Raw genomic sequence first — 25880 nt, 5'->3', positions numbered from 1 at the left:
CAGAGCTTTTCAAGTTTGATTTTGACAAATTAGCTCAGAGAAAGTGAGTGAATAAGGAAAATGGGAGTTCCTAGCAGTTTAAATAGTAATCATTCTATGCATGACTGAGTGAATTTCTAATTAAAAGCTGGCTTAGTGTGTTTTACAAATTAAACTTAAGTAGGCACAACTGAGTCCCATGGAGCTTACACCTAGGAAACTATGCATAGTTTCACAATTATGCTGGTCCTAATAAACTAGTTATATAGTATATGCACTGTGCTTCAACGTGTATGTATAATAATGGATCAACAACACAGTTGCATGCATTTTTTTTATGGGTGTGGTTCCATATTCTCTTTTGGGCTGCCACAGTGAGTTCCTGCACTCACTAGATAGCAATATTATCAGTGGTGGTTATTGTGGTGGGGCAAAGCTACTTTCCTGACACCAGCATCTCTGCAGGATAAGGCTGGGGTGGAGCAAGGTGGCAGCAAGGTCAGGCTGCATGCGCACACCAGTGCAAGCATTGGATTGGACCCAGTGCTGCATCTATGCAGCCCTGACCTTGAAAACATGCTCTAGTCTTTTCCAGTAGCAATGCTACTGTCAAGAAGGTAGGTCTGTCTCCAAACACCAGCCACTGAATGTAATAAAACACGGGTAGATGTAAGACAAATCAGAGCTAAAAGAGACACCGGAACATTCACAGGTAAAATGCCAGGAAGATTTAGAACCTCAGCAGGCCCAACAACTGCAGAAAGAGCGAACAGTCTCAGCTCATTGATGGAAGACCAACAGAGAGGGTGCAAAAGGCAGTAGCTCAGTGCAAGAGTATCTACTTTACAAGGCAAAGGTCCCAGTTTCAATTGCCTGCCTGAAACTCTGGAGAGTTTACCAGTTATGCTAGACACTATTGAGCTAGATGGACCAATGGCTTGACCCAATATAAGGCAGCTCCCCATATTTCTAAGGTAGGCCCCACTGCAGAAGCAATTTCCAAAGATTGGGTGCCACTACAGAGAAGAGCCTCTTGTAGCCAAATACAATTCAGATGTTGGCAAGGCACAGAAGGGAGACCTGCCGCAAGATCTTAATAAATGGGCAGGTCCATATAGGAGAAGATGGCTATTTAGGTATCCTCATGTTATGCCTATTCAAGACCCTGTTATCTAGTGAGATGCCCATTGCAATGGCGATCTCTGCATTTGTTCCAAAACCTTATCGCAATTGCTTTGCAAAGTCTCAACTCCCTTGTTGACTGGTAGCTTAAACCTCTCAGCAGCTGGAGAACAGGTGTGATTTGGCCAGACTTCAGATGTGCCTCACAATCAGGAATAAAGTTTAGAGGCATGTTAGTTAGCACTGTTGCCCATGAGAAAGAAATGACTTGTGAATTTATGACCTCAAGGCTGACATTTGCTTGTCTTTCAAAGTTAGGAATTTGTGGCCTCGTTTCATCTGGATGGGCTGAATGGATCTGTAGTAACTTTTCCTGGATGAAGCATATCTAAAAGGTGCCTATTGCTTTGGTATCTAAGCAGTGAACAAAATATTATTACCGTAGGGATTATAACCCTATAAACAAGGAAGGCTATCATCTAAATATACTGCAATAAATATGAATTCTGTCCTTAGCTCATATATAACTGCCTTCGCTTAGCAATTAAAAATAACTTTGCCTCCTGCCCTGTTTTTGTTGTGGCCTTGATTTATTTACTTAAGCTTTTCTTTTTTACTTCACACACACTTGTATCATACCATTCCTTAAATGGGTGCTATTTATGATGCACTTTCAGCGAAAGCCTCAGTCACAAGGATAGCACAAGGCACATTTTCTATATTGAGGATTAATAGAAGAGGTTTTGGAAAGCCAAGTTGAGGAATTCAGATTCAATTGTGCATGAGGTCTATTTCATTGTGAGATATTCCATTATAGCATAGACTACTGGTACTCTCCCCCCAATGGATCACCTGCAAATTGCTGACTGCCTTGATGCACCATCTAGTAATATTTATATACTGTTCTACAAATAAAAGCACACACACAGCTTATATTTTTAATAATGGTAGTCTTGCCTTTCTAATATGATAGTTCGTCTGATTTTGTGAGCAAGGTTATGTCAAGCCAATTTCCCAACATCAGAAAAATGTAAACCCAGTACCATGTACAGATATTCTTAATTGTTATGCAACTTTTCCATGGACCACCAGTGGCCTGCAGATTACAGTTTGAGAACCTTTGACATATATAATGACTAAGGGCTGTGTACAAACTGGACCTTTCAAGCACATTCAAAGCACATTCTTTCTCTCAAAGTATTTTTGGCACTGTAATTTACCCTCCACCGACTTAAAATTCCCAGCAACCCTTCACAAACTACAGTGCCCAAAATTATTTAAGGGAATGTGATTTAAAGTATAGTGTGTACACGGCCCAAGAGCTGAATTCTATCCAAAGTTTAATGTCACTTATACCCAAGTAAGTGTGGTGTGGGATTGTCCCAGCTTCTGCCAACCTAGCAGTTCGAAAGCATGCCAGTGCAAGTAGATAAATAGGTACCACTGTGTCAGGAAGGTAAATGGCATTTCCGTGCACTCTGGCTTCCGTCACGGTGTTCCGTTGCACCAGAAGTGGTTTAGTCATGCTGGCCACATGACCTGGAAAGCTGCCTGTGGACAAATGCTGGCTCCCTCAGCCTGAAAATCGAGATGAGCGCTGCAACCCCATAGTCGCCTTTGACTGGACTTAACCGTCCAGGGATTCTTTACCTTTTTAATACCTATGATTGCAGCCTATGTCTCCTTTGTGTTGGTTACAATGATGATATTGCGGTATATCCATTTCCCTGGCAGTAAGCCCCACTGTACTCAGCGGGATTTGCAGCAGAATCCTAACCATGTCTACTGAGAAGTAAGTTATGCTGAATTCAATGGGACTTACTCCCAGGTAAGCAGCGTTAAGATTGCAACATTACCACTGAGGAGACAATTATATAATCACACTTTAGCTACAGGTCAAACACACAGCTACTCTGTACATCTGTGTGTATGCTATTGTTTGTGTTCATTCAGACAATTTCATGATCCATGTTTGAGAACATGTTACATACTGGAGAACATACTGTAATTCCTTGACTGTTACCATCTTTTTCCATTCCTGTTCTCTCAAAACATTAAAGGGAGGCATCAGAAATTTTACTCAGTTTATTGCTTTTATTGCTATGAAGCCTGAGAGATAGTGACTGAGGGAATTGGGGCAGATTGCCAGGTTTAGATTCAGCTAAAACATTGTGATGGAATCAATATGTCTATATAAATGGATACACGTGCAATTTAATAAATGGAAGGAGGGGAGAGAATAATAATGTAGTAAAACATTCTATCTACAGGGAGTTTCTGATGTGTGGGAACCTTCAAACTTGAGATCCTCCCACCTTCCACGCTGTACAGACTTGGACCCTTCCAACTCTTTTATTTCATTACTGTACACTGTGGTTGGTTCTACATATTGCAAGCAGGTCATAAATATACAAGTTTTCTCTCACTGTGTAACACGTTAGCTTCCACACATTTCCTTTTCTTTCAGTTGGGAATGTTCATTGCTATTCCATTGCTTGCTGCCCACACTAGTGGTCAGAGGATTATGGGATGTATCTAGGTTGCATTTTTTGTCCCTTCTCTCAATCATAAAGTCCTTTGCCCTCCACTCTTTGCCATTCTGGACACATGCAGAGATATATATGTACTTCTGCATGTGTAGCTTGCTGCTTTCTCAGGAGGCTGGCCTAGATGGGTCATTGGCCTGATCCAGCAAGCTCTTCTTATGTTCTTATCATTCCACCATGCATGCTGCCAATATCTAATGTTGCTGGACATACAGGGCAATAGTGGGACTTACAGCTGAGCTGCTTCCATTCTTTAGCATCTATCATTAAGGATGAAAATAGTAGGATCGTCTCCACCCCCATCATTCAGCCCGGACACTGAGATCCAGCACTGAGGGCCTTCTGGCAGTTCCCGCATTGTGAGAAGTGAGGTTACAGGGAACCAGACAGAGGGCCTTCTTGGTAGTGGCGCCCGCCCTGTGGAACGCCCTCCCATCAGATGTAAAGGAAATAAGCAGCTATCCTATTTTTAAAAGACACCTGAAGGCAGCCCTGTTTAGGGAAGTTTTTAATATTTTTGCTGTATTGTTTTTAACACTCGATTGGGAGCAGCCCAGAGTGGCTGGGGAGACTCAGCCAGATGGGTGGGGTATAAATAATAAATAATAATTATTATTATTATTTCCTGAAATGGCTGTGACCTGTCTTGTTTCCTGTTTCCAAAGATGTGCTTGGGAACAATCTTTTTAAATTTGAATTTTGGATTGTGCACATATGAAATTCTCTTAGACTAAATCAGTCTGTGGCTCCATTTAAGTAGACACCATTCCAAGCTCACAAGCAAAGGTCACTTTCTCACACCTGCTACCTGACCCTTTAACTGGAGAACTGCATCTGCTGGGACCTTGGCTATGCAGAATGCATGATCTCCACTGAGCTGCAGTGTCTGCATGTGGAGCAGGGTGGAGCAGCTGGTGGTTTTGCCTTGCAGTAGAAGTAGGAATAAAGGATGTTTTGATGCTTTCCAGATCCCGGGTTCAAAATGCAAAGCCAAGCCATTGTGCTGAGCAAAAACTGATAGCTTCTTTGTAAAACATGCTTAGAATTCAACGTAACACCTGGCTGAACCCCTGGTTTAAAATAAGTGCATATCAAAACTCCCATAGCATTTAAGACATAATGAAGAGCAGAACTAAGCGAGAGAGAGAGCCTGACAATGGCCTGTGGTCAATGAAAAGTCCCTCTACATCTGTATATCATTGTAAATGCCACATCTCACGGTGCAGATTACACTGTTTCCCTCCTCTCTTCTGCAGCTATTTCTCAACATCAAAGCTCTACACAAATATTGAAAACAGATCTGCTATCTTTGGTTGTTTTTTCTCATGCCACAATATATCTACATCAAGGTCACAAAACACAAACTTGGAACGGACGAGAGGTTTAGAGAACATTCAAGGAAGAGACGACAACAAGCAGGAAATAAAAAAGGGTATTATGTTGACTAGGAGTCTAAGCTTTTAGAAAGCAGCCTCATAGTGGAGCCTCTTAGTACCATTGTTTCTATAGTTGTTTGCATTGGAAAGTCTAATCAGAATACACACAGGTTGATTTTCATAGCTAAGCTTATTTATTGTACATCTGCAAACCTTGGGGTTCCTTGGAACATATGGATACCTCTCCTCTTGTTCTCAGTGGCTCTGTTTTTGCTGTATTCCTGTTGGCATTCAACACCTGAGCTTGCTACTAGAGGGAGTGATAATGTTAGAAGGGGCCTTACAAAACCTAGTCTAACATTATGTAATGTCAGAATCTTGTATTTTAACCTACATTGTCATCTTAAGATTCTGTCAGGGACACCCCAGGATGACTCCAACAGCTCAGTCCTACATGTATTTATTCAGCTGCAAGTCCCATTGTGTTTAATAAGTCGTAAGTACTCCTCATTAAGTGAGTATGGGGTTCCAATGTTTTGCTTCATTGCTCAAGCTTTCTGAAAAAGAAAATCAGCTTCTTTGCAACTTGTGCTCTATGTGCTCCACAATTCTCCCTCCTCCCAAACCTTTTAATAAAATGGACTCTCAAAATTGAGAAGTATAATTAATTTCATCCTCCCACACCTGAATTTACCTGCATATTGTTGGCCAGGTAATGGAGGACTTCAACCTGTTCTTCATTGTGAGGTGTTACACGAAAAACCTTATCCCTAAGGAAAAAGGCAGAAGTAAATCATTGGTACTAGAAAAGGTAATTTGTAATTTCAAGAATGTGAAAGTCAAGTATATTAAATATCCTTACCCATGAAATTTGTGAACTGAAGCTTCTGGAGAAGCAGAGGCAACAGCTACAAGAAGCAACAAGACCCACATATTTGCTGCCATTTGAGATAATGGGGGAGTCAATTATTCTCTCACTTGCTTTTATAACCAACTGTTCCTTATCTTTGACAGGCTAAACTGTAAACCCAGCCTACACGTTCCCTGATTGATCACTCTCTTGGCCTCGTCTTGTTTACAGACTACTTATCTTCTATGTGTAGTATGGGCTCACCTGTGAAAATAGAAAATAAAATCTCATGGGTTGCTAATGTATTAAAAGATTGGAGTTGGTAAACAGTTTTATTTCCATTCTTGGTGGATTATTTCACATTCTTCCCACTTTTAGTGACTCAAGTAGGATTTAATACCAAATTGTGACTTGACCATTGGTAGTTGTCATGGACTGGTTGGACACAGAGGAACTGTGGGAGGAACCATCTGGGGGACCACCAAGAAGAGTGGTGATGGGACGCCAGTGAGTGGTCACAGGAAGAAGTGGGAGAAGGCTGAGAAGAGGAGGGATCAGAAGCTGAGGAGGTAACAGGGCTTACTGAGCTGGGAGAGTCTGTGGCAGAGAGAAGTTCAGAATCAGAGGGAGAAGCTGAAGCTGGAGAGTAGGAGAGAGGCTAAGAGGCAGAGATGAGTTGGTTGTGGGCGACCTTCCCTCATGCTACAATAAGCTCCCCTCCCCCTTTGTCTCCTAGAACTAGAAGAAGCATAAAAAAGGTGGAGGAGAGATTGGTGATGTGCAGAAGCAGTCTGACTGCTTTGCAGGGGAGAACCTGGAAAGGTGGGGGCTTAGGTAGCTGTGGGGAGTCAGGGACCTTCAGCCTCAGTAACTGCTTCATAGAAGCAAGACCTACTGGAGATGAGTTGCTGTGTTCCATTAGGCCTGAAATTCATGAGCAAAACGTATTTTTGCTAATAAAGAGTTAACTTCAACTTGCATGGTGTGATTTACCTCTGGCATGCTCCTGACAGTAGTACCCCTGAAAAGTACAGGCTTCCTATTGTTTCTCTCACATGTGAGTTCTGTTCTCCTTTCCCAGCTTATGCTAACCATAGTTTACTGTGTCATACGAACTGGCAAACTATGATTTGTGATTTTAGAAAACAGGATTTGACGTGTGCTTGCAAACTATGGTTTGAAATTTAAAGTCGATCACAGCTTGCCAATTCAGACAGCATTGTTTGACATTGTGTCTTAAGCCATTGTGGCTGCTAGGTGGGACATTTTTATGAATCAAAAAGTTATAAAAGACAGTTTCAGTGAGCCATATGCAAAAACATGCAACCTGGCCTTTGTCTTCTTTATGGATAGAGTGTCACAGAGATGTGGAACATGATTCTTCTTCCTGGTTGGCTTGGACCTTGAGTAAGAGTTTAAAACAGAAATAAATAAAAAGAATGGTTGATACAAATTAAGCAACTTCAAGGAACACATCCTACAGTGTGTGAGTGGTATTTCACATGAACAATGGGACTTCCATGTTGCCTCCTCTCTCCATGCCCCTAAAATATGTTCCATAGGGTGCCCAGCCCCCCAAGAGCTGATTTTGAGGGTACATGGGGGCTTATGAGAACTGTTCAACAAACTCACTTCTGCAGTCATGAAGAAATATGATTGGCCAGTAGTGTTCAGCCACCTGAAGCTCTGATTAAAAAATGCAGCCAGTAGCTTCTTAAATGGTAACATTAAACACAACATCCTTATCATTTGATAGTCATCTTGCCCAAATACACCTGAACTCAGTTTACAATTAATTTGACCTAATTCTGTAGCACAGCAGACATTTTCCTGGATGTCTCTTGCTTGGAGTCAGGTCTGCTGTGTCTGGTGCCTGCAGGAGCTATCACAAGCTGCCAAAATAGCAGCCTTAAGTCTTAAGAACTTTCAAATCGAGGATGGTGAAATCCACAAAATTTCAGTACAGTTGTAGCAGCCTCACAAACATGGCAAAGACAATAATGCAGAGTGATCAAGCTCAGGACTTGCCATAAATAAATGATCAAAAGGACTAATCAAACAAATTGTAGATGCCATCATTTCCCGTTGAGCGGCAGGAAGATATTCAGATATAGAAGTTGGACAGATTTCCCTTCAGCATGGGGTTCTTGGTGTTTTTTTCAAGCAGTCGGAGACCATTTCTGAAACGTAGCCTATAATGCATCATCAGCCACTTGTAACTTCCGAGCTGCCAAGGTACATAGAATATTGACATTTTTTAATGAAAGCCACCTTTCCATCAAATATTAGGTGGGAAACGCTGGGTGACATAGAATTCCATTGAAGTGGTTCATTCTGTATCCAAGGAATGGTGGCGATTTGTCTCATTATCTCACAAAGTAGCTCTAAACTGGGGGTGAGCAGACTTCAAGTTTGTGGGATCTCCTTTTTTAGATAGAACTCAAGGCCTGCTAACTCTGGGAGGGGGGTGACCTTGTGCTGAGATATCAATGCTATCGAACAAACAAACAAACAAACAAACAAATTGCACACTGTATCCTTTGAGCTATACACTGGGATGTAGGTCTGTACATACAAATCTATAGACTGGGGTGTTTAAGAGTGGCAGTCTTGCTTTGTCTACAGTGGTACCTCGGGTTAAGAACTTAATTTGTTCTGGAGGTCCATTCTTAACCTGAAACTGTTCTTAACCTTAGGTACCACTTTAGCTAATGGGGCCTCCCGCTGCCGTGGTGCGATTTCTGTTCTCATCCTGAAGCAAAGTTCTTAACCCGAGGTACTATTTCTGGGTTAGCGGAGTCTGTAACCTGAAGCGTCTGTAACCCAAGGTACCACTGTGTTGTGTTTTCTTTAACTTAACAAGGCTGCTCAAGGCCAGCCATGTCATCAGACAGAGTGAGGTAGTCACCTCAGGTGGCAGATACTGGGGGGCGGTCAGTAGCTCCCCAATAGCTCCTCCTGGGCCCCTTGGCTATTCCCCTTTGCAGAAGAACAGAGGTGTTGTCCCATTTGGCCACCTGCCTCAGGAGTAGTGGAGGACATTAACCTGTTACCAGTGTTGAAGAAAGAGTTGAAGTAACTACCAGTCCTGTCAGCTTCTTTATGGGCCTGTGTATTTGCCATGTTCCTCAAGTTGATGAGGCTCATTTGACATCAACATGAGCCTTCAGCATCATTGGCCCACTGCTCATCCAATAGAGATTCAGCAAGAACATTCTGTACTAAATTTTAAGCATTTGCTGGAAACCTTTCTTTGATGCCAGGCTTATTCAGTCAATTAAGAAAAGCATTTTCATTATTTATTTTGTGTGTGCTTCCTATTGCATTATAATTGTTGTCAATGGCTCTGATGTCTTTTAAAAATGAATTTGCAGCAAACATTAAATAAATAAATAAATAAATAAATAAATAAATAAATAAATAAATAAATATAAAGCTTGCCCTTTCAACTCAGGCAGCAAAATATATTGGGTCAGCCTTGCGTCTGCTCATCACTCAGGCAACAGATAATTGGGGTGTTTGTGTCGGGAAACAGCCTGGCTGGTGTTTCTTCATTCCCTGAGTCAGCTGCACAGTGGCTCTTGCCTCTACTCGCCTGCACAGCTGCAGATTTGGATGGGAGAGATGCAGGCATGAGGTAAGGCTCACAGCAAGGGCTGTTTGCAGTGGAGGACAAGGGAGCAACAAATAATTGCATGTGCTGCACCTTTGTCTTTGTGCCCAATCCCGTTGCTAATGGCTTAAACACGCTAAGCTCCACTGAAGTTTGCAGAAGCAGAGAGACGCCTGCAGGGCATGGGGTGGGACTTCCTGAGAGGTGCCGTAACACAAACTAGATTGTGCCCTTGCCCCCCAGTTCTTTGATCTTCATGCTTTTCATGCAAATCAGTGCTAACTGTGGTTTTATCACATCAGAATTGCAAGCCATGAAAGGCAGTTGTCTTACTTTAACTGAAAAGCCGACCGAGCCTTGTGTAAATTGTCTCAATACCAGCTATTAGGTCTCTTGGTTGACCAGCCAGCAGCAAGTCTGTCTCTACAGTGGTACCTCAGGTTACAAATGCTTCAGGTTACAAACTCCGCTAACCCAGAAATAGTACCTCGGGTTAAGAACTTTGCTTCAGGATGAGAACAGAAATTGCACAGTGGCAGCGGGAGGCCCCATTAGCTAAAGTGGTACTTCAGGTTAAGAACAGTTTTAGGTTAAAAACGGACCTCCAAAACGAATTAAGTTCTTAACCCGAGGTACCACTGTATATCCATAATCTTGCCTTCCCTTCCAATTGATCCTTGTTAAAGGAGAATGACAATGATTCCCCAGCTTTTTCCCTGATGGGCTCAAGGTGGCTTATAGATAATTTTAAAGTGTACTTATTCCAGCTGCAGGGCCATGAAAGAGCCCTGTTTTGTTAATTTATATCATTACCTAACCAGGTTTAAGTAGGTGATTTGAGGCCCTGCTGTTGGTCTTGGATGTGGCAGCTATTTCTCAGGCTTATTCTCTGGAATCCAACTCTGATTTCTCCTTGTTGTTGTTTAGTCATTTAGTCGTGTCCGACTCTTTGTGACCCCATGGACAAGAGCACGCCAGGCACTCCTGTCTTCCATTGCCTCCTGCAGTTTGGTCAGACTCATGCTGATAGCTTGGAGAACACTATCTGACCATCTTGTCCTCTGTCCTCCCCTTCTCCTTGTGGCCTCCATCTTTCCCAACATCAGGGTCTTTTCCAGGGGGTCTTCTCTTCTCATGGTGGCCAAAGTACTGGAGCCTCAGCTTCAGGATCTGTCCTTCCAGTGAGCACTCAGGGCTGATTTCCTTCAGAATGGATGTGTTTGATCTTCTTGCAGTCCATGGGACTCTCAAGAGTCTCCTCCAGCACCATAATTCAAAAGCATCAATTCTTCGGCGATCAGCCTTCTTTATGGTCCAGCTCTCACTTCTTACTTATTCCTCCTTACCCATAGCTATCATGGCAGGCCCAGAAAATACTACTGAACAATGATGGGGCAGACATTGAAATGTTTTCAGTGAGGGCTAGTGCTCATTGGCATTAGTGGGCCAGTAGTAGGGGGAGCCAGAGCAGGTGGAGGGGAGAAAGACTTTGTGTTGGCCGCCAGGCTTTTTCCACTTGCCTTGCCTCACCCTCTAGCCCTACCTAGGAGCGTTTCCCAGACCATGATTTTAGGAACAACACAAGCAGCTGGGAAGAAAGAGTTCACAGATATATATTTTAAATAATTTTATAACTTGTGTGTCTTTGGTTCTCTCTTTGATCCTTTTACATGACTTTGTATGCAATGTGAAATTTTATGCATTATGACTTGCCATTATGTTTATTGATTTCTTTGCTGGTAATTAATAAGAGTGAATGTCTGTTTAATGATTATTTGTTGATATTTATTTGTATTGTGTACTATTATATTCTGATGGATTATTGATATTGCTTTATTTGATATAAGTTGTTTATTTTAAAGTTTTTTTTTTAATTGTGACTTTTTTTGGAGGGGGCACTCCATTTTCTGAAAGTGACCGCATAGTTGCTTGGCTGTATGCTTTCTTAGATGAGAACTTTACATGCCCAACTTAGCAAGCAGATCACCTAACTGTGAATGGTGAGTAGCCAGTCCTGGAAACTCATTCAAATATTAGAGTACCATCCCCATGCTAATTTAGATTTAATAATTGCAGGGGGGACATTTAATTTTCACCTCTCCAAGGTTAGCCTGCTGAGGAATTGCAAAGTTCCCTAAGGGCATTCAGGAGACTTGAGGATGTGTAAAGGTGAATAGGCAGCCATTAATAGCATAAACAAAAATGGGAATTAGGGGAGAACTCTGTGATGCTTTCGAGGCAGCCAACAGACAATATGCATAACAGTTAGGAGTGACTAAGCTTTGCCTGTTGTCAGGATCTCTCAGAAAGAAGTCTGGGCATAGTCAAATAGGAATGTCTTTGTCAAGGAAACTCGGGATCATCATAGATGGCCACTCAGGAAATGTTTTAACTTTAGAACAGCCAACATCCATCATCCCAGGATAGATACAGAATGTGAAGCAGACAGATGGAGGCAGCTGTTCTGAAAGAGAGGTTTGTTGTTACTTTTCGCCATCTGGAATTTGTCAGGCAGTGTTATTGGTTGGTTCGATCGTTATCTGTCCCCATTAAAACTTTCTCCACTTTTCATGCAATGCTGATATACATGTCAAAGGGCCCCTGTTCCACTATTTGAAAATTATACCTGGTCCGCAACCAATTTTTAGCAGGGAGGGGTTTGTGGGAGGGAGAATCCAGATCAGACTCATTTGCTTCTAGTTGTTTATCTCTAATATAGATATTAAGGATTACAGTGGTACCTCGGGTTACATACGCTTCAGGTTACAGACTCCGCTAACCCTGAAATAGTGCTTCAGGTTAAGAACTTTGCTTCAGGATAAGAACAGAAACCGTGCTCTGGCGGCGCGGCGGCAGCAGGAGGCCCCATTAGCTAAAGTGGTGCTTCAGGTTAAGAACAGTTTCAAGTTAAGTATGGACCTCCGGAACGAATTAAGTACTTAACCCGAGGTACCACTGTACTAGAATACTTAGGTTCTCCTTCATGGGGCCTATAACTTAGGGGTATGACACCACTTAATGGTTGCATGCTTCAGTCCTCAGCATTTCCAGGTAGAGTTGGGGAAGACCTTGGAGAGCTTCTGCCAGTCTGTGTAGATACTACTGAGCTTGATGGACCGATGACTTTGTGTGTGGTAGCTTCTGACGCCCTATGTAACTCTCAGTAAGTGAGGCTGGAATAGATTGATTTCCATTCCACCAAAGCATGCAACTGACTTATGGTATCCAGAATGAACATAACAAAAGAAACACAAGAAGAATACTGCTGAATCAGATGAAAGGCCCATCCAGACTTAGCATTCTGTTTTCACAATGGGAAGCCCACAATGCAATAGCACTCTTGACTTGTGCTCCCTATTATGATCTGCTAATCTTTATTTTATGTTTAGGAATGAACCACAGATAGGTTTGGCTAAGGCGAAGGGTGCTGAGAAATGGCCCTCCTGCCTTGACTTTGTGCATAATTTTGCCACTGAGTTCTCTATGGTTGACCCTCTTAGCAGTAAGGCTGTAAGGATCCAGGACATTAATCTGACTCACCTAAAAGCTCAGTTGTGATAATGGTACTAAGGTAAAATGACTGGCAAACGAAAGGTCACCAGGTGCAGTTTTCTGCATCTAAAAGCCCCTGCATCAAGCCCCGGAGACTAGCCCAGAGCTTGCTTGCCACTTGATCTTGCCACCATCTGGCCCAGTGCATCCCAATGAGCACAGTAGCACCACTACTGGGAGGATGCCACTACCCCCCACTCCTCTCACAAGCCACCCCTGAGTGACAGCTTTGTGATGATATAGTGCTGTGTTGTTCCTCTTTAATACTATCATTTATTACTTCTGTGGATGGATATAGCATTGAGAGGTTGCCCATTATGTTGGCATCAAGCCTACTATTGAAATGGAAGGGTTAACAAATTAAGAGCTGAGTTGTGTGGGGCTTGATTAGAGACAGCATTTTCTGCTGGGGTTTTTATTTTATTTTTGCATTGGGGAGCCTGGGAATAGTCAAAGGTGGACATGTAATATTCTGTACTTGCAAAATTTAATTAATGTTGGCTGTGACTGCAGAGCAGTTCAACAGCTTCTGGGAAAGAAACTAGATAAATAGTGTGTAACAAGGAAACAGATTCTAAGAAACCACAAGGACAGACATACAGCTGTCAATGTTTCCCTTTTCTTAAGGGAAATTCCTTATTCTGAATAGGACTCCTTGCAAGAAAAGGGAAAAGTTAACAGCTATGGACAGAGGTGGGGTGAGCATATTAGGCATTTCTTCTTTCTCTCTTTTCCTGGATATACAATAAGTCTGAAATTACCTCTGAATAAAAACAAGAAGACTTTTCATGACTGAGAAATGCTGTGCAAAATGCTGTTAAAACATTTGGTGCAATGCATTTCCATGTTGCTACTCACTACCTTTAGTCTTTCCACGAGAAATAAATTACATATATGCCTTATATATTTACAACCCTGCTAATCCTACCCAAATCCCAACTGTTGCCTTTGTGCGTCTGTTTAATTTAAAGCCATCTAGAGGTCTGTTTATCTTTAGAATAACTCTTCTCCAACGGTGCAAGACTGATATTCGGGGTGCTTCCAGAGTGCTGTTGTTTTTGGGTGCAATTCAACCTCATACTGGCAAATCCAGGTTGTGCAATTAAATCTGACTTTTTGCAATAGGAAAAGTGATGGGAAAATGCACTGGGGAGTGTGGCCTGACATTTGCTAGATGCGATGTCATCTAACATCTCTGCACACAGTTAAAAATGGATGCTCAATAAATAGCCAATGCCGTCTCACCTCTCCACAAACTTTGTCCAAACAAATCAGAATGGGAGGTCTATGGACAAAGCACAAAGACAGGTGATCTCCAAGGACGGGAGACTACCTAAGACTTTCTTTGAAATGACTGATAACTTGGACCTGATAGACATTTGGAGAACAAGAAACCCTCTCGAGAGGGAGGGAACATTCTTTTCAGAATCACAGATGACCTGGACAAGAATAGATCAAATATGGATTACTAGTGGAATGGCTCCAAAGATAAAGAAAGTGGAAATCTGCCCAAAGACATGCTCCGACCATAATGCGGTAAAGATGGAAATGAAAATAACAACAGCTGGCTCCTTCAGATGGAGAATGAATGACACCCTATTTAAAGACCCAGAGGTGCACCAAAAGGCCCAAAAGACTTTGAAAGACTATTTTGAGATAAATCTGAGGACAGAAGTGGAGAAACGAGTGATCTGGGACGCAAGCAAGGCCGTGATGAGGGGTTTCTTGATACAGCAGAACTCCTTGAAAAGGAGGAAACAACAGGAGAAGAAAGATAAAATTTTGGAAAAGATAAAAGACAGTGAAAAGAAATTGAGATCCAACCCAAAGTCACATGAGATCTTGAGAGAAATTAAACTGTACCAGAAGCAATATATGGAATTGACGAACCAGGAGATTGAATGGAAAATTAAACGAATGAGACAAAAGACATTTGAATCGGCAGATAAATGTGGAAAACTCCTATCATGGCAATTGAAGAAGAGACAGAAATTGAACACAGTCACAAGTTTGGAGGTAGATGGAAAGAACATTTCGAAACCAAATGAGATCAGCAACTGCTTTCAGAGTTATTTCAGAAGATTGTACGCACAAGGGCCGGAAAATGAAAGAGAAATGGAAGAATTTCTTAAGAAATATGGATTACAAAAAATTTCGCAACAAAGTATGTTGCTTTTAAATGAGAAAATAACTGAACAAGAAATTGAGGGTGCCATCCAAAATATGCAACTGGGGAAATCTCCAGGGCCAGATGGATTAACCTCCAGATATTACAAAGCTTTGAAAGACTGGATAATTCAGCCGCTTAAGGAGGTTTGTAACGAGATACTAGAGGGGAAAAGGGCACCTGAGACGTGGAAAGAAGCCTTCATCACACTTATACCAAAGACTGAGGTTGATAAAAAACAGATTAAGAACTACCGCCCTATATCACTACTTAATGTGGATTACAAATTTTTTGCAGACATTTTGGCAAAAAGATTAAAGAAGGTGCTGGTGGAGGAGATTCATAAAGATCAGGCAGGCTTCCTCCCGGGTAGGCATATATCTACCAATGTAAGGAACATAATTGACATTATAGAAATGTTGACAGTGAACATTAATACGAAGGCAGTTTTAATTTTTGTGGACGCGGAGAAAGCCTTTGACAATATATCTTGGAAATTTATGAAAAAGAATCTCCATGGGATGGGGGTAGGCCAAAGGTTTGAAAATGGTATAAGTGCAATTTATTCTGAGCAAAAGGCAAAGCTAATTGTAAATAATGTGGTTATGGATGAATTACCTATAGAAAAAGGGACACGTCAGGGGTGCCCAATATCCCCACTACTTTTTATATCGGTCCTGGAGGTCCTGTTAAATATGATTAGGGGGGACCAGCTGGTAAAAGGGATTCAGGTCGGAGCCAGACATTACAAATTAAAGGCCTTTGCAGATGACTTAGTATTGACTTTACAAGAGCCAGACACTAGTACCAAAAGAGCTTTAGAACTAATTCAAGCATTCGGCCAGGTCGCAGGATTTAAGTTGAATAAACAAAAAACTAAGGTTCTGGAAAAAAAATTAACAAACGTTGAAAGGGATAGATTCCAAGAGGAAACTGGGTTAGTGGTGGCAAAGAGTGTAAAATACCTGGGGATTAACATGACATCTAAGAATGTAAACTTATTTAAGGATAATTATGATAAGTGCTGGACTGAGATAAAGAAAGATTTAGAAACATGGTCAAACCTGAAGCTTTCCTTGTTAGGTCGAATTGCAGTAATTAAAATGAATGTATTGCCTAGAATGTTATTTTTGTTTCAGACATTACAAATTGTTGATAAACTGGACTGTTTCAAGAAGTGGCAGAAAGATATATCTAAATTTGTCTGGCAGGGCAAAAAGCCCAGAATTAAGTTCAAGATACTCACCGATTCTAAAGAAAGAGGGGGGTTTGCCCTGCCGGACTTAAGACTCTACTATGAATCGGCAGCTTTCTGCTGGTTAAAAGATTGGCTACTCCTTGAAAATGCAGACATTCTAGATTTGGAAGGATTTGATAATAATTTTGGTTGGCATGCATATATCTGGTACGACAAGGTTAAAGTGCATAAGGGTTTTAAAAATCACATTGTCAGGAAAGCACTATATAATGTTTGGGTACGGTACAAAGATTTACTGGAAAATAGAACTCCCAGGTGGCTTTCACCTATGGAGGCCAAGGAGGTAAAGAAACTTAATATGAGAACCAATTGGCCGAAATATTCTGAGATTTTAGAACAAGAAGGTGGTGAATTTAAACTACAAAGTTATGAGAAAATAAAGTCCAAGGTACGAGATTGGCTCCATTATTTTCAAATAATGGAGGCTTTCAAACAAGACAGGAAAATTGGTTTCCAGGTGGAGAAATCGAAATTAGAAACAGAATTGTTAGAACCCAATACTAAGAATCTATCAAGAATGTACAACTTGCTGTTGAAGTGGAATACATTAGATGAGACAGTGAAGTCTGCTATGGTTAAATGGGCACAGGACATAGGTCATGACATTATGTTTGCTGACTGGGAGCAGTTATGGACCACAGGTATTAAATTTACGGCATGTAATGCCTTACGAGAAAACATTATGAAAATGATTTACAGGTGGTACATGACCCCAGTCAAGCTTGCGAAGATTTATCATTTGCCCAATAACAAATGTTGGAAATGTAAAGAGACTGAAGGTACCTTTTTCCACCTTTGGTGGACCTGCCCAAAGATTAAGGCCTTCTGGGAAATGATTTATAATGAGATTAAGAAAGTGCTTAAGTGCACCTTTAACAAGAAACCAGAGGCATTTCTCTTGGGTATGGTCGGCCAGCTGGTGCCGAAGAAGGATAAGAATTTCTTTTTGTACGCTACTACGGCAGCAAGGATTCTTCTAGCAAAGTATTGGAAGACACAAGAGTTACCCACGCTGGAGGAATGGCAGGCGAAAGTGATCGACTTTATGGGACTGGCAGAAATGACCGGCAGAATCCGCGACCAAGAGAAAGAGACTGTGGAAGAAGACTGGAAGAAATTCAAGATGTATCTTAAGAATTATTATAAAATTGAGGAGTGTTAAAATGCTGAGGGAAAAGAAGACGTAGAATTGCAGCGGAAAATTGTGTTTAATTCTAGGGTGGAATAGAAAAAGAGAATGAACTTATATTTAATTGGTCAAGAAGGGTTGCTGAATAATGGTACTAAATTAAGGATGCAAAAAGGGAAAGGTATGGGGAAGTCCGGGAAAAGAGGGTTATGAAAATAAGGTTAAGAAAATATGAGTTTTTGTGTTTGTTTTTATGTTGTTTTTTGTTTATGTTAAAAAATTGGAAATCAATAAAAAATTTTATAAAAAAAACAAAAAACAAATCAGAATGGGAGGTCAATAAGCAGGTCATCTGGAAACCTAGACTCTTGGTGAGGAGACTAAATCAGGAGAGCCAGTGAAGTGGGAGTACTAGAGGTTGGCACAAATCCAGCCTCCTACCATGATCTGGCCCACTGATGGTCTACCCACACTTCAAATATTACTAGAGGTGGGTTGATGACCAGCATCCATGGCAATGGGAATTGGCAGCAGGTCATTTTGGGGTGGTGATGCATAAGAATTTGGTCAGCCATTTCCTCTTATCATGGCAAAGTGGTCTTTGAATTAACCCAGTTGATGACCAGGCAGCTGGACAGTAGTCTTTGTAGGTGTGGGAAACCCAGGTTGAAACCAGTGCCGCACACCGTTGGGCTTTGGGAAATCACAATCTCTCCACTGGGTTGTTGAGAAGCTAAAGCAACATTCTGAACTCCTTGGAGGAAGAGCAAGTTACTAATTAATCAATGCACAGGCATCGGGTAGTTCAGGTTGCCACGTTCTCCATGCTCTGCTCCTGCGCCTTCATAGGTAGCCTGACATACAGACAGGGAGCAAGTGAAGCTTTCCATGTCAGGAAAAATGTTACCTGCTCACATTTCATTCTGTCTGGCTCCTGTTAAAGGCGCAGAAGCAGGACCAGGGGTGGGGTGGGGTGGGGAGGAAGCTAGGAACTGCCTGAGTACAAAAATTCAATGATTACTGGGCAGCTGAAGACTATGTTATGGTATCCTGCTTCTTCTGCAAGACCAAGCCTTCCTACCAACTGAATGTAAGGCATATTAGTTAGAAGCAAGCTGGAATTATTATTATTATTAATTATTATTATTATTTATACTGCCCTTCATCTGAAGATCACAGGGCAGTTTACAGTATAAAAACACAAAAATACACACAAAAATAACAAACAAAACCAATAACTGCTCCACGGTTTAAAAGGCCATTGATTGTTTAATTAGCCAAAGGCTTGGGGGAATGCCCCAGGCACTGTTAGAGCACACTCTGCTGCTGCTTTCATGTGACAGCCCTTTAGATACATATCTACTCTCAGTCTCCTCTTATCCAGGCTAAACAACAAACATGTATTTGTGCAGCTGATTATTCCTGCCTAAGTGCGGAACCTTACATTTGCCTCTATTGAAATTCATTTTGTTTGTTGGGGCCCAGTTCTCCAATCTGATAAGGTCATCTTGAATCCCAATTCTGCCTAGATACCCCTCCCACTTTGGTGTCATCTTTCATGACTGCAAATTTCATCTTTCATGACCACAAATTTCATCTTTCATGACCACAAATTTCATGACCGTCCCCTAAATTCCTTTATCCAAGGTGTTTATAAAGATGTTGAACAACAAAGGCAGAACCTTGCGACACCCCACTTGTCACTTTTTCCCAGCATGATGAGGAACCATATTGAGCACTCATTGGGTTCAGTCAGTCAACCAGCCACAAATCCACCTAACAGTTTTAGTTTGGTAAAGGTTGGGAGTTTGTCTCATGTCAACAAAATTCTCCTAATTGTAGGGATTAGGCTTCTAAAGGTTCCCCACACAACAGTAATGAGAGTTTTGCTCAGAGGAGAGAAATGGAAGATTGCTCTTTCTAAGGATGAAATTTCTTCATCTGGTCCACAGTAAATTACAGTTCTGTTGTTCTTTTCATGCATTGGCCTTCGTGGGTGATGTAAATCATGAAAGTTCCCTTCTTCTCTATCTGTTTGTGATCGGTCGGCATGATAACGTTTAAAGCGAGAGGGATACCTTCAACTCCGGATGCTTTTAACATGTGGTGGATGACCTTTTGTTGGAAGAAATTCTCTAGCTAGATCAAGCATTGAATCAGCCAGTGTCAGGGGCTGCTGGCGAGGGAGTTTTCTACCAGCTTTAAAGTGTTACCTGGTGAAGTGAAAGAATGGGCACAATCCACAAGAAAGTTTTCTTGTCCAAGGCTTGAAATTCCATTGAAAAGGATGGGAGCTGATCAAGAAATGATCAAGGCTTGCACAGATGATGTTCTACCAGGAACATTGGGCACAAACAATTGCCAAGGATTTATTCCATAAATAATCAAGTAACTGCACTGAACAGAATAGAACTTTGTATTTGATGTGCTATTACATGTTATTTATTTGTACATTCAAACCTCGGTTTTCAAACGGCTCCATTTTTGAATGTTTCGGCTATTGAATGCCGAAAACCCGGAAGTAAATGCTCCGGTTTTTGAATGTTTTTTGGAAGTCAAACGTCTGATGTGGCTTCTGCTTGAGTGCAAGAAGCAGCCAATCGGAAGCCACGCCTCGGTTGCTGAACATTTCGGAAGTCAAACGGTCTTCTGGAACGGATTACATTTGACAACCAAGGTTTGACTGTATAGCCATAGGATGGAACAGAAGTAAATACAAAAGGGAGTTAATGCTCCATCATTTCTGAACAATATCAAGAATAAAAACAGGAACATATTTTTATCATGATACCTACTTTCCAATTAGTACAAATACTTTAATAATCTGATATATCATTAGAGAACTATACATTTACCTTTATAAGCTATATAATGCATGAGTTATACCTTAAATGTGAAAAGTCTGACTAACCTAGATAAATTATAGGAGCAAACTAAAATGTCCTTCAAAACTATCCCAAAGGCAAATTCATAAATTAACTACGTGAAAAAAGTTATCAAATATGTTATCCATAAATACACTAATCTAATTACAACATGCTCAACTGCAAACTGTTGCCTTAACTACTGTAATGTCCTTGGCTAATGATATGGGCTTCCTTCCCAGAAATGCACCTCAAGCAAAAGAAACAGAGCTACAGAATACCTACCCTAGGATGGACGTAATTTCTTTGGTGAATATCATGAGAAATTTCCAGAGCTGGAGAGCACCTACCTGGCATTTGCTTGTATATACAATGCAGGTGGCCCTGGGGGTTAAACTACAGAGCCTAAGGCTTGCTGATCAGAAGGTTGGCGGTTCGTATCCTCATGATGGGGTGAGCTCCCATTGCTTGGTCCCTGCTCCTGCCAACCTAGCAGTTCGAAAGCACGTCAAAGTGCAAGTAGATAAGTAGGTACTGCTCCGGCGGGAAGGTAAACGGCATTTCCGTGCGCTGCTCTGGTTCACCAGAAGCAGCTTAGTCATGCTGGCCACATGACCTGGAAGCTGTACGCTGGTTCCCTCGGCCAGTAGAGCGCTGCAACCCCAGAGTCGTCCGTGACTGGACCCAACGGTCAGGGATCCCTTTACCTTTACCTATTGTATTCTAACTTAGGGAAACAGTTACAATCTTAAGAGAATACTTATCTCAGTAACTTCATCTTGAAGCATAATATTCTCTCATGTCATATTTCTCAAGCTCTCAATAGTTTCTACTGTTTAGTTGCTAAATTATTGCACTACATAGCTGTGACTTTTCCTTTTCTTCTGCAGAACTGAGAGCTGCTTCTTAAGTGCTTCTCTATCCTGTGAGAACAACAGTAGCAAATACAGATGCATGTTGGGTAATGGCTCCATAATATTTTCTTAACTTTTACCAAAGTCCAAGCTTCTGGAAGTTGTATAGGATTTTCGTGTTTGCTTTGGGCTACTTTCCAATACTCTGTTGGGAAATCCTGTCCTAAAGAATTAAAACCTATTTGCTCCACTTTACTAGACTAACATCAAAAATCTTGCTGATTCTCCTGAACGATTAATATCAGTTCTTTGTTATGGTCCAGGACTTAACATTTTCCTGTCTCACCTCCTTAAATGCACACATTTTTCATTTGCTTTTTCTCTAAGACAACCGAACTACATGTCTGTTTTGTCCATCATGGCTTGCTCCAGGAAAAGTTTGTGGTTATAGTTAATGGATTGAATTAAAAATAACAAACATTTTATTATGTTGAGGCTTTGAACAAAAGGGGTGCACAGTGCTTAGAACAGGAGTGGGGAATTAGATCTGGTTGGCAGGACAGATCCTTATCTCCCCTACTTCCTGATGGCCAACTTTGACTTGTGGACAGGGATGTTCACCTCTCAGTCCTCTCATGGCACAATGATGTCAAGTGATTCATTTTTCTTTGCTTGTACAGTCTGAAATCAAACATTAGTGTGGAAAGGCAGTGTGCTTTGAAAGTGCCAATAATAAGCTGATGCCTCCTTGGCCACACTAGGGAGTACCCAATGGACTACAGGTTCCCCACAGCTGGTTTAGAAAGTTAAGAGGAAGCCTGATCAGTCTCAAACAAACAAGAACAACAAATTCACTGTATGATAATGAACAGGACTCAAATTCATTAAAAACACACACATTAAAAACGGACTTGTGGGAAATCATCAAATAAAATGTATTACGGCGAAAATGTCATAGGTCATTTCCTTTTTCTCTAAACATGCTTCTTTCTTCTAAATTGGTCCCAGTTGGTTCAGCTGTTTCAAGCATACTGTATCAGAACCATATTGGTGTGATAAATGACTAGCAGCTGTTACAGAAGAGTGGACATTGACCATTGCAATTGACAAGGGACAGCTTCTAAGGGCATTTCCTGGTTACGGGTTGCATACAGCTGTCTCTCACTGCTCACAGAAGGCTCTTCAACGTAGTGGAGGCTCCCATGAAGAGAAGGAGGGATTTCCACCCCCCACCCCTCAATTCTCTGTGCACATCCCTGGACCCCCTTTGGGAATAGCATGTATTTCTGTATTGTGATACACATCCCTAAGAGATGAGTTAGCGCTGCTGGGTGTCCGGGACTGGGTAGATGAGGAAGAATGGTGGAGACCACCATCTTAGGCGTCGCCTAGTGAGGAGAAAGCCTCTCCTCCTTCCAGAGGGGAGGGATTGTAAGCGGGAGCCGATTCCCGCGTCACGCAGGGGGCGTCCTGCCCCCTGCCCTGACATCATCACTGGCGTGCCACGCCTCCTGGTTGGGCACTAAAGTTGTGGCCTTTTCTAGCCCATTAACCGAATATCCTGTGTCCACGTGTCTTTATTATTCCCAGCGGGGGACGGGTCCTCAAATCACAAAGCATAGACCTCCAGGAGTGGTTTGGCACAGGGCATACTTCAGAGTGAGATTAGGGCAAAAGTTGGGAAATAATAGGAGAGTAGTAGAAGGAAGTGGATAGCATTCAGCAGGCAGACCCTGAGCAGCAGTTGAATGGGACGCTGTCACGGGAGAGTATCCCAGAACCCGTACCCTCCCCCCAAACCAGGCGTTCGCTGAGAATAGCAGAACAGATAGCTCAGAGGCAACTGTCACGTACCAGCCACCATTGGAGGCAGGAAGAGGAGTCAGATGAATAGGGAAGTAATGGAGAAAGGAGGGTGGAGCTTCACTCAGGGCAACGTTAGGCATTACGGTGCATCTTGAATTTGCCTCTGTAAATTGTATTAATAAACAGAACTGGAAAAGCTTGTTGTTCCCCTATCTTACTGCCTTCCTGGGAATCGGCCGCAGCTGTCAACAGCACCCTGACACTGGGCTTAATTTGGTGGGAGAAGCATGTGACATACAGTGGTACCTCGGGTTACATACGCTTCAGGTTACATACGCTTCAGGTTACAGACTCCACTAACCCAGAAATAGTACCTCGGGTTAAGAACTTTGCTTCAAGATGAGAACAGAAATCGTGCTTCGGCGGCGCGGCAGCAGCAGGAGGCCCCATTAACTAAAGTGGAGCGTATGGTTAAGTACAGTTTCAGGTTAAGAACGGACCTCTGGAACGAATTAATTACTTAACCTGAGGTACCACTGTATTTGTAATATTTGCTCCATTTGTAAATATACAAGCAGAGCCTTTTGGAAGCAGGTAGACACCCAACAATGACATCATAGACAGCCAGTGTGATGTAGTGGTTAAGAGTGGTAGACTTGTAATTTGGTGAACTGGGTTCGCGTCTCTGCTCCTCCACATGCAGCTGCTGGGTGACCTTGGGCTAGTCACACTTCTTTGAAGTCTCTCAGCCCCACTCACCTCACAGAGTGTTTGTTGTGGGGGAGGAAGGGAAAGGAGAATGTTAGCCGCTTTGAGACTCCTGCGGGATAGTGATAGTGATAAAGCGGGATATCAAATCCAAACACTTCTTCTTCATCATGCCAGAGGGAGCAGTGGAACAGTAAAAAAAAGGGATACTTAATTTTAGAAGAAGCTTGGAAGCAGCCCACCACCCTAATTATTTTTAAATTATAAATTGGTCTCAATTTCTTTCTCTCTCTCCCCACCCCAAAAAGTATGCAGCATTTATTGTCTTGTGGCGCAAGAGAGGCATAAAAACACTAGCTACATTAAGAGATTGCTGGTACCTCATGAACCAATCTACTATAATACTGTTCTTCTGGTCATAGAAATAAACCTTGTAAAGATACAAGTATACAGAGAGATGCACTAGCACTTTGCCATGTTTGCTAACCGTACAATACTTAACCATATAGCATGTCACCTTCAGCTGATACCTTGCACTGAGCACAGTCCTGCCAACTGCTACTGAATCCAGCCTTGGCTTTATACCCGCCACGGGACATACCGTATTTTTTGCACCATAACACTCACTTTTTTCCTCCTAGAAAGTAAGGGGAAATGTCAGTGGGTGTTATGGAGCGAATGCCTGCGGGTGGCGGGGGGGGGGGGGATCTGCTGCAGTCGTGAGCAGAGGATCCATGGTTCCCCTTCCTTCCCTCCTCCATAGTTACAAAGCATAGATCCACATGGATCCTCAGGATTTTTGCATTGGGCTACTCCAAACTCACTGTCAGATCACATGTCTGTGGCCACAGCATGAACCACAAAAATCATATATCCACTATTTCGTTTAGAATATTTTTTTTCTTGTTTTCCTCCTCTAAAAACTATGTGCGTGTTATGGTCTGGTGCGTGTTATAGAGCGAAAAATACGGGTACACACATTCCTTAGTCCTCAGACCCTGGCAGGTAGATAGCCCTTTCAGAAAAACAAAACAAAACACAGCAAAACAACTATTAGTCATTAGCTCCCATGGATGAAACATCAGCTGATCTAACTAGCTAACATGTTTTGGGACTCCAGCTCCCATCAGCCCCAGCCAGCTTTGCTAATGGTCATGGATAATGGGAGTCATAGTCCAGCAACATCTGCAGAGCTAAGTTTTTCCAACCCCTGATGGAAAGAATGTGGACAAACATGAATCTTGCAAAATAAACTGTTCCAATTGCTTCTGTGATCCACAAAGAGAGACACAGATTTGTTTGTTTACTGGCTCATCCTGATAGTTTTTTTTTTTTTAAAAAAAAATCCATCCCATTTCTTCAACTTTGCCTTTGTAATTAAATACTTCCTCCTACTGCCACGAGCTCAAAGTAACATTTGGTTGGCAAAATGAAGCTACATCCTTTACTATTTCTCAAGGGAATAATGACTTCCTCTCTTCTCTCTAATCACATTTTGAATAGCTTGTTTTTCAAATGCCACATTCTTGACCTTATAAGGGGGGGGGAGCAAAGCACAGGTCATTTAACTGGTAGTTAAAATGTTCTGATTTTGTATTTAAATCTATAGGGATTAATTTTGCTAAATATGTATTCCCCTTATGCCTCTTTAGGCTGACTTTTGAGTTCAGCTTTTCTCTGTAATTTGAAATAAGCTGAAGTGGTATCTGACCTACTTCTTCTTTCCCTGGGACTTCAGCTAAAGAGCTAACACTGCAGGAGAAATATCTCTACAGAAGGGTGCTTTCTATTGTTATCTTCCCACAACCGTGTTTCAGATAAAGTTACACTGAGACATCCTAGTCCAATAATTGGGAAGTCCCCAGCTGGCAAGCACTTCTCCATTTCAAAGGTTCATGAAGTCAAAAGGTTGTGCAGGAAGTGCCTCTCAATTTGTGGCAAATGGGGAAGCCATTTTGTGTAGGGAGCTCTGAAAATGCAAATACATTGGAGAGCACACATAGGGCTCTGTGTTGAAATAAGAGGCCATGGTCCTGCAACATAGCCTGGCACTAAC

General features: G+C 41.9%; 1 protein-coding gene across 1 annotated transcript in view; it reads right to left on the bottom strand.

The window, feature by feature from the left end:
* LOC307217082 (carboxypeptidase B-like) overlaps nucleotides 1-25880 on the bottom strand; it is a 55564-nt gene that overhangs the window by 21081 nt on the left and 8603 nt on the right. The window contains exons 2-3 of the mRNA XM_079978140.1: nucleotides 5886-6137; nucleotides 5718-5793 (exon numbers count right to left, since the gene is read on the bottom strand). Coding sequence (XP_079834266.1) covers nucleotides 5718-5793; nucleotides 5886-5968 — 159 coding nt within the window. The 5' untranslated portion in view covers nucleotides 5969-6137. The remainder of the gene's footprint in view (nucleotides 1-5717; nucleotides 5794-5885; nucleotides 6138-25880) is intronic.

The sequence above is a fragment of the Podarcis cretensis genome, assembly GCF_951804945.1.
Source record: "Podarcis cretensis genome assembly, chromosome: 5".
Lineage (NCBI taxonomy): Eukaryota > Metazoa > Chordata > Lepidosauria > Squamata > Lacertidae > Podarcis > Podarcis cretensis.
This window is presented reverse-complemented; position numbering and strand designations above follow the sequence as displayed.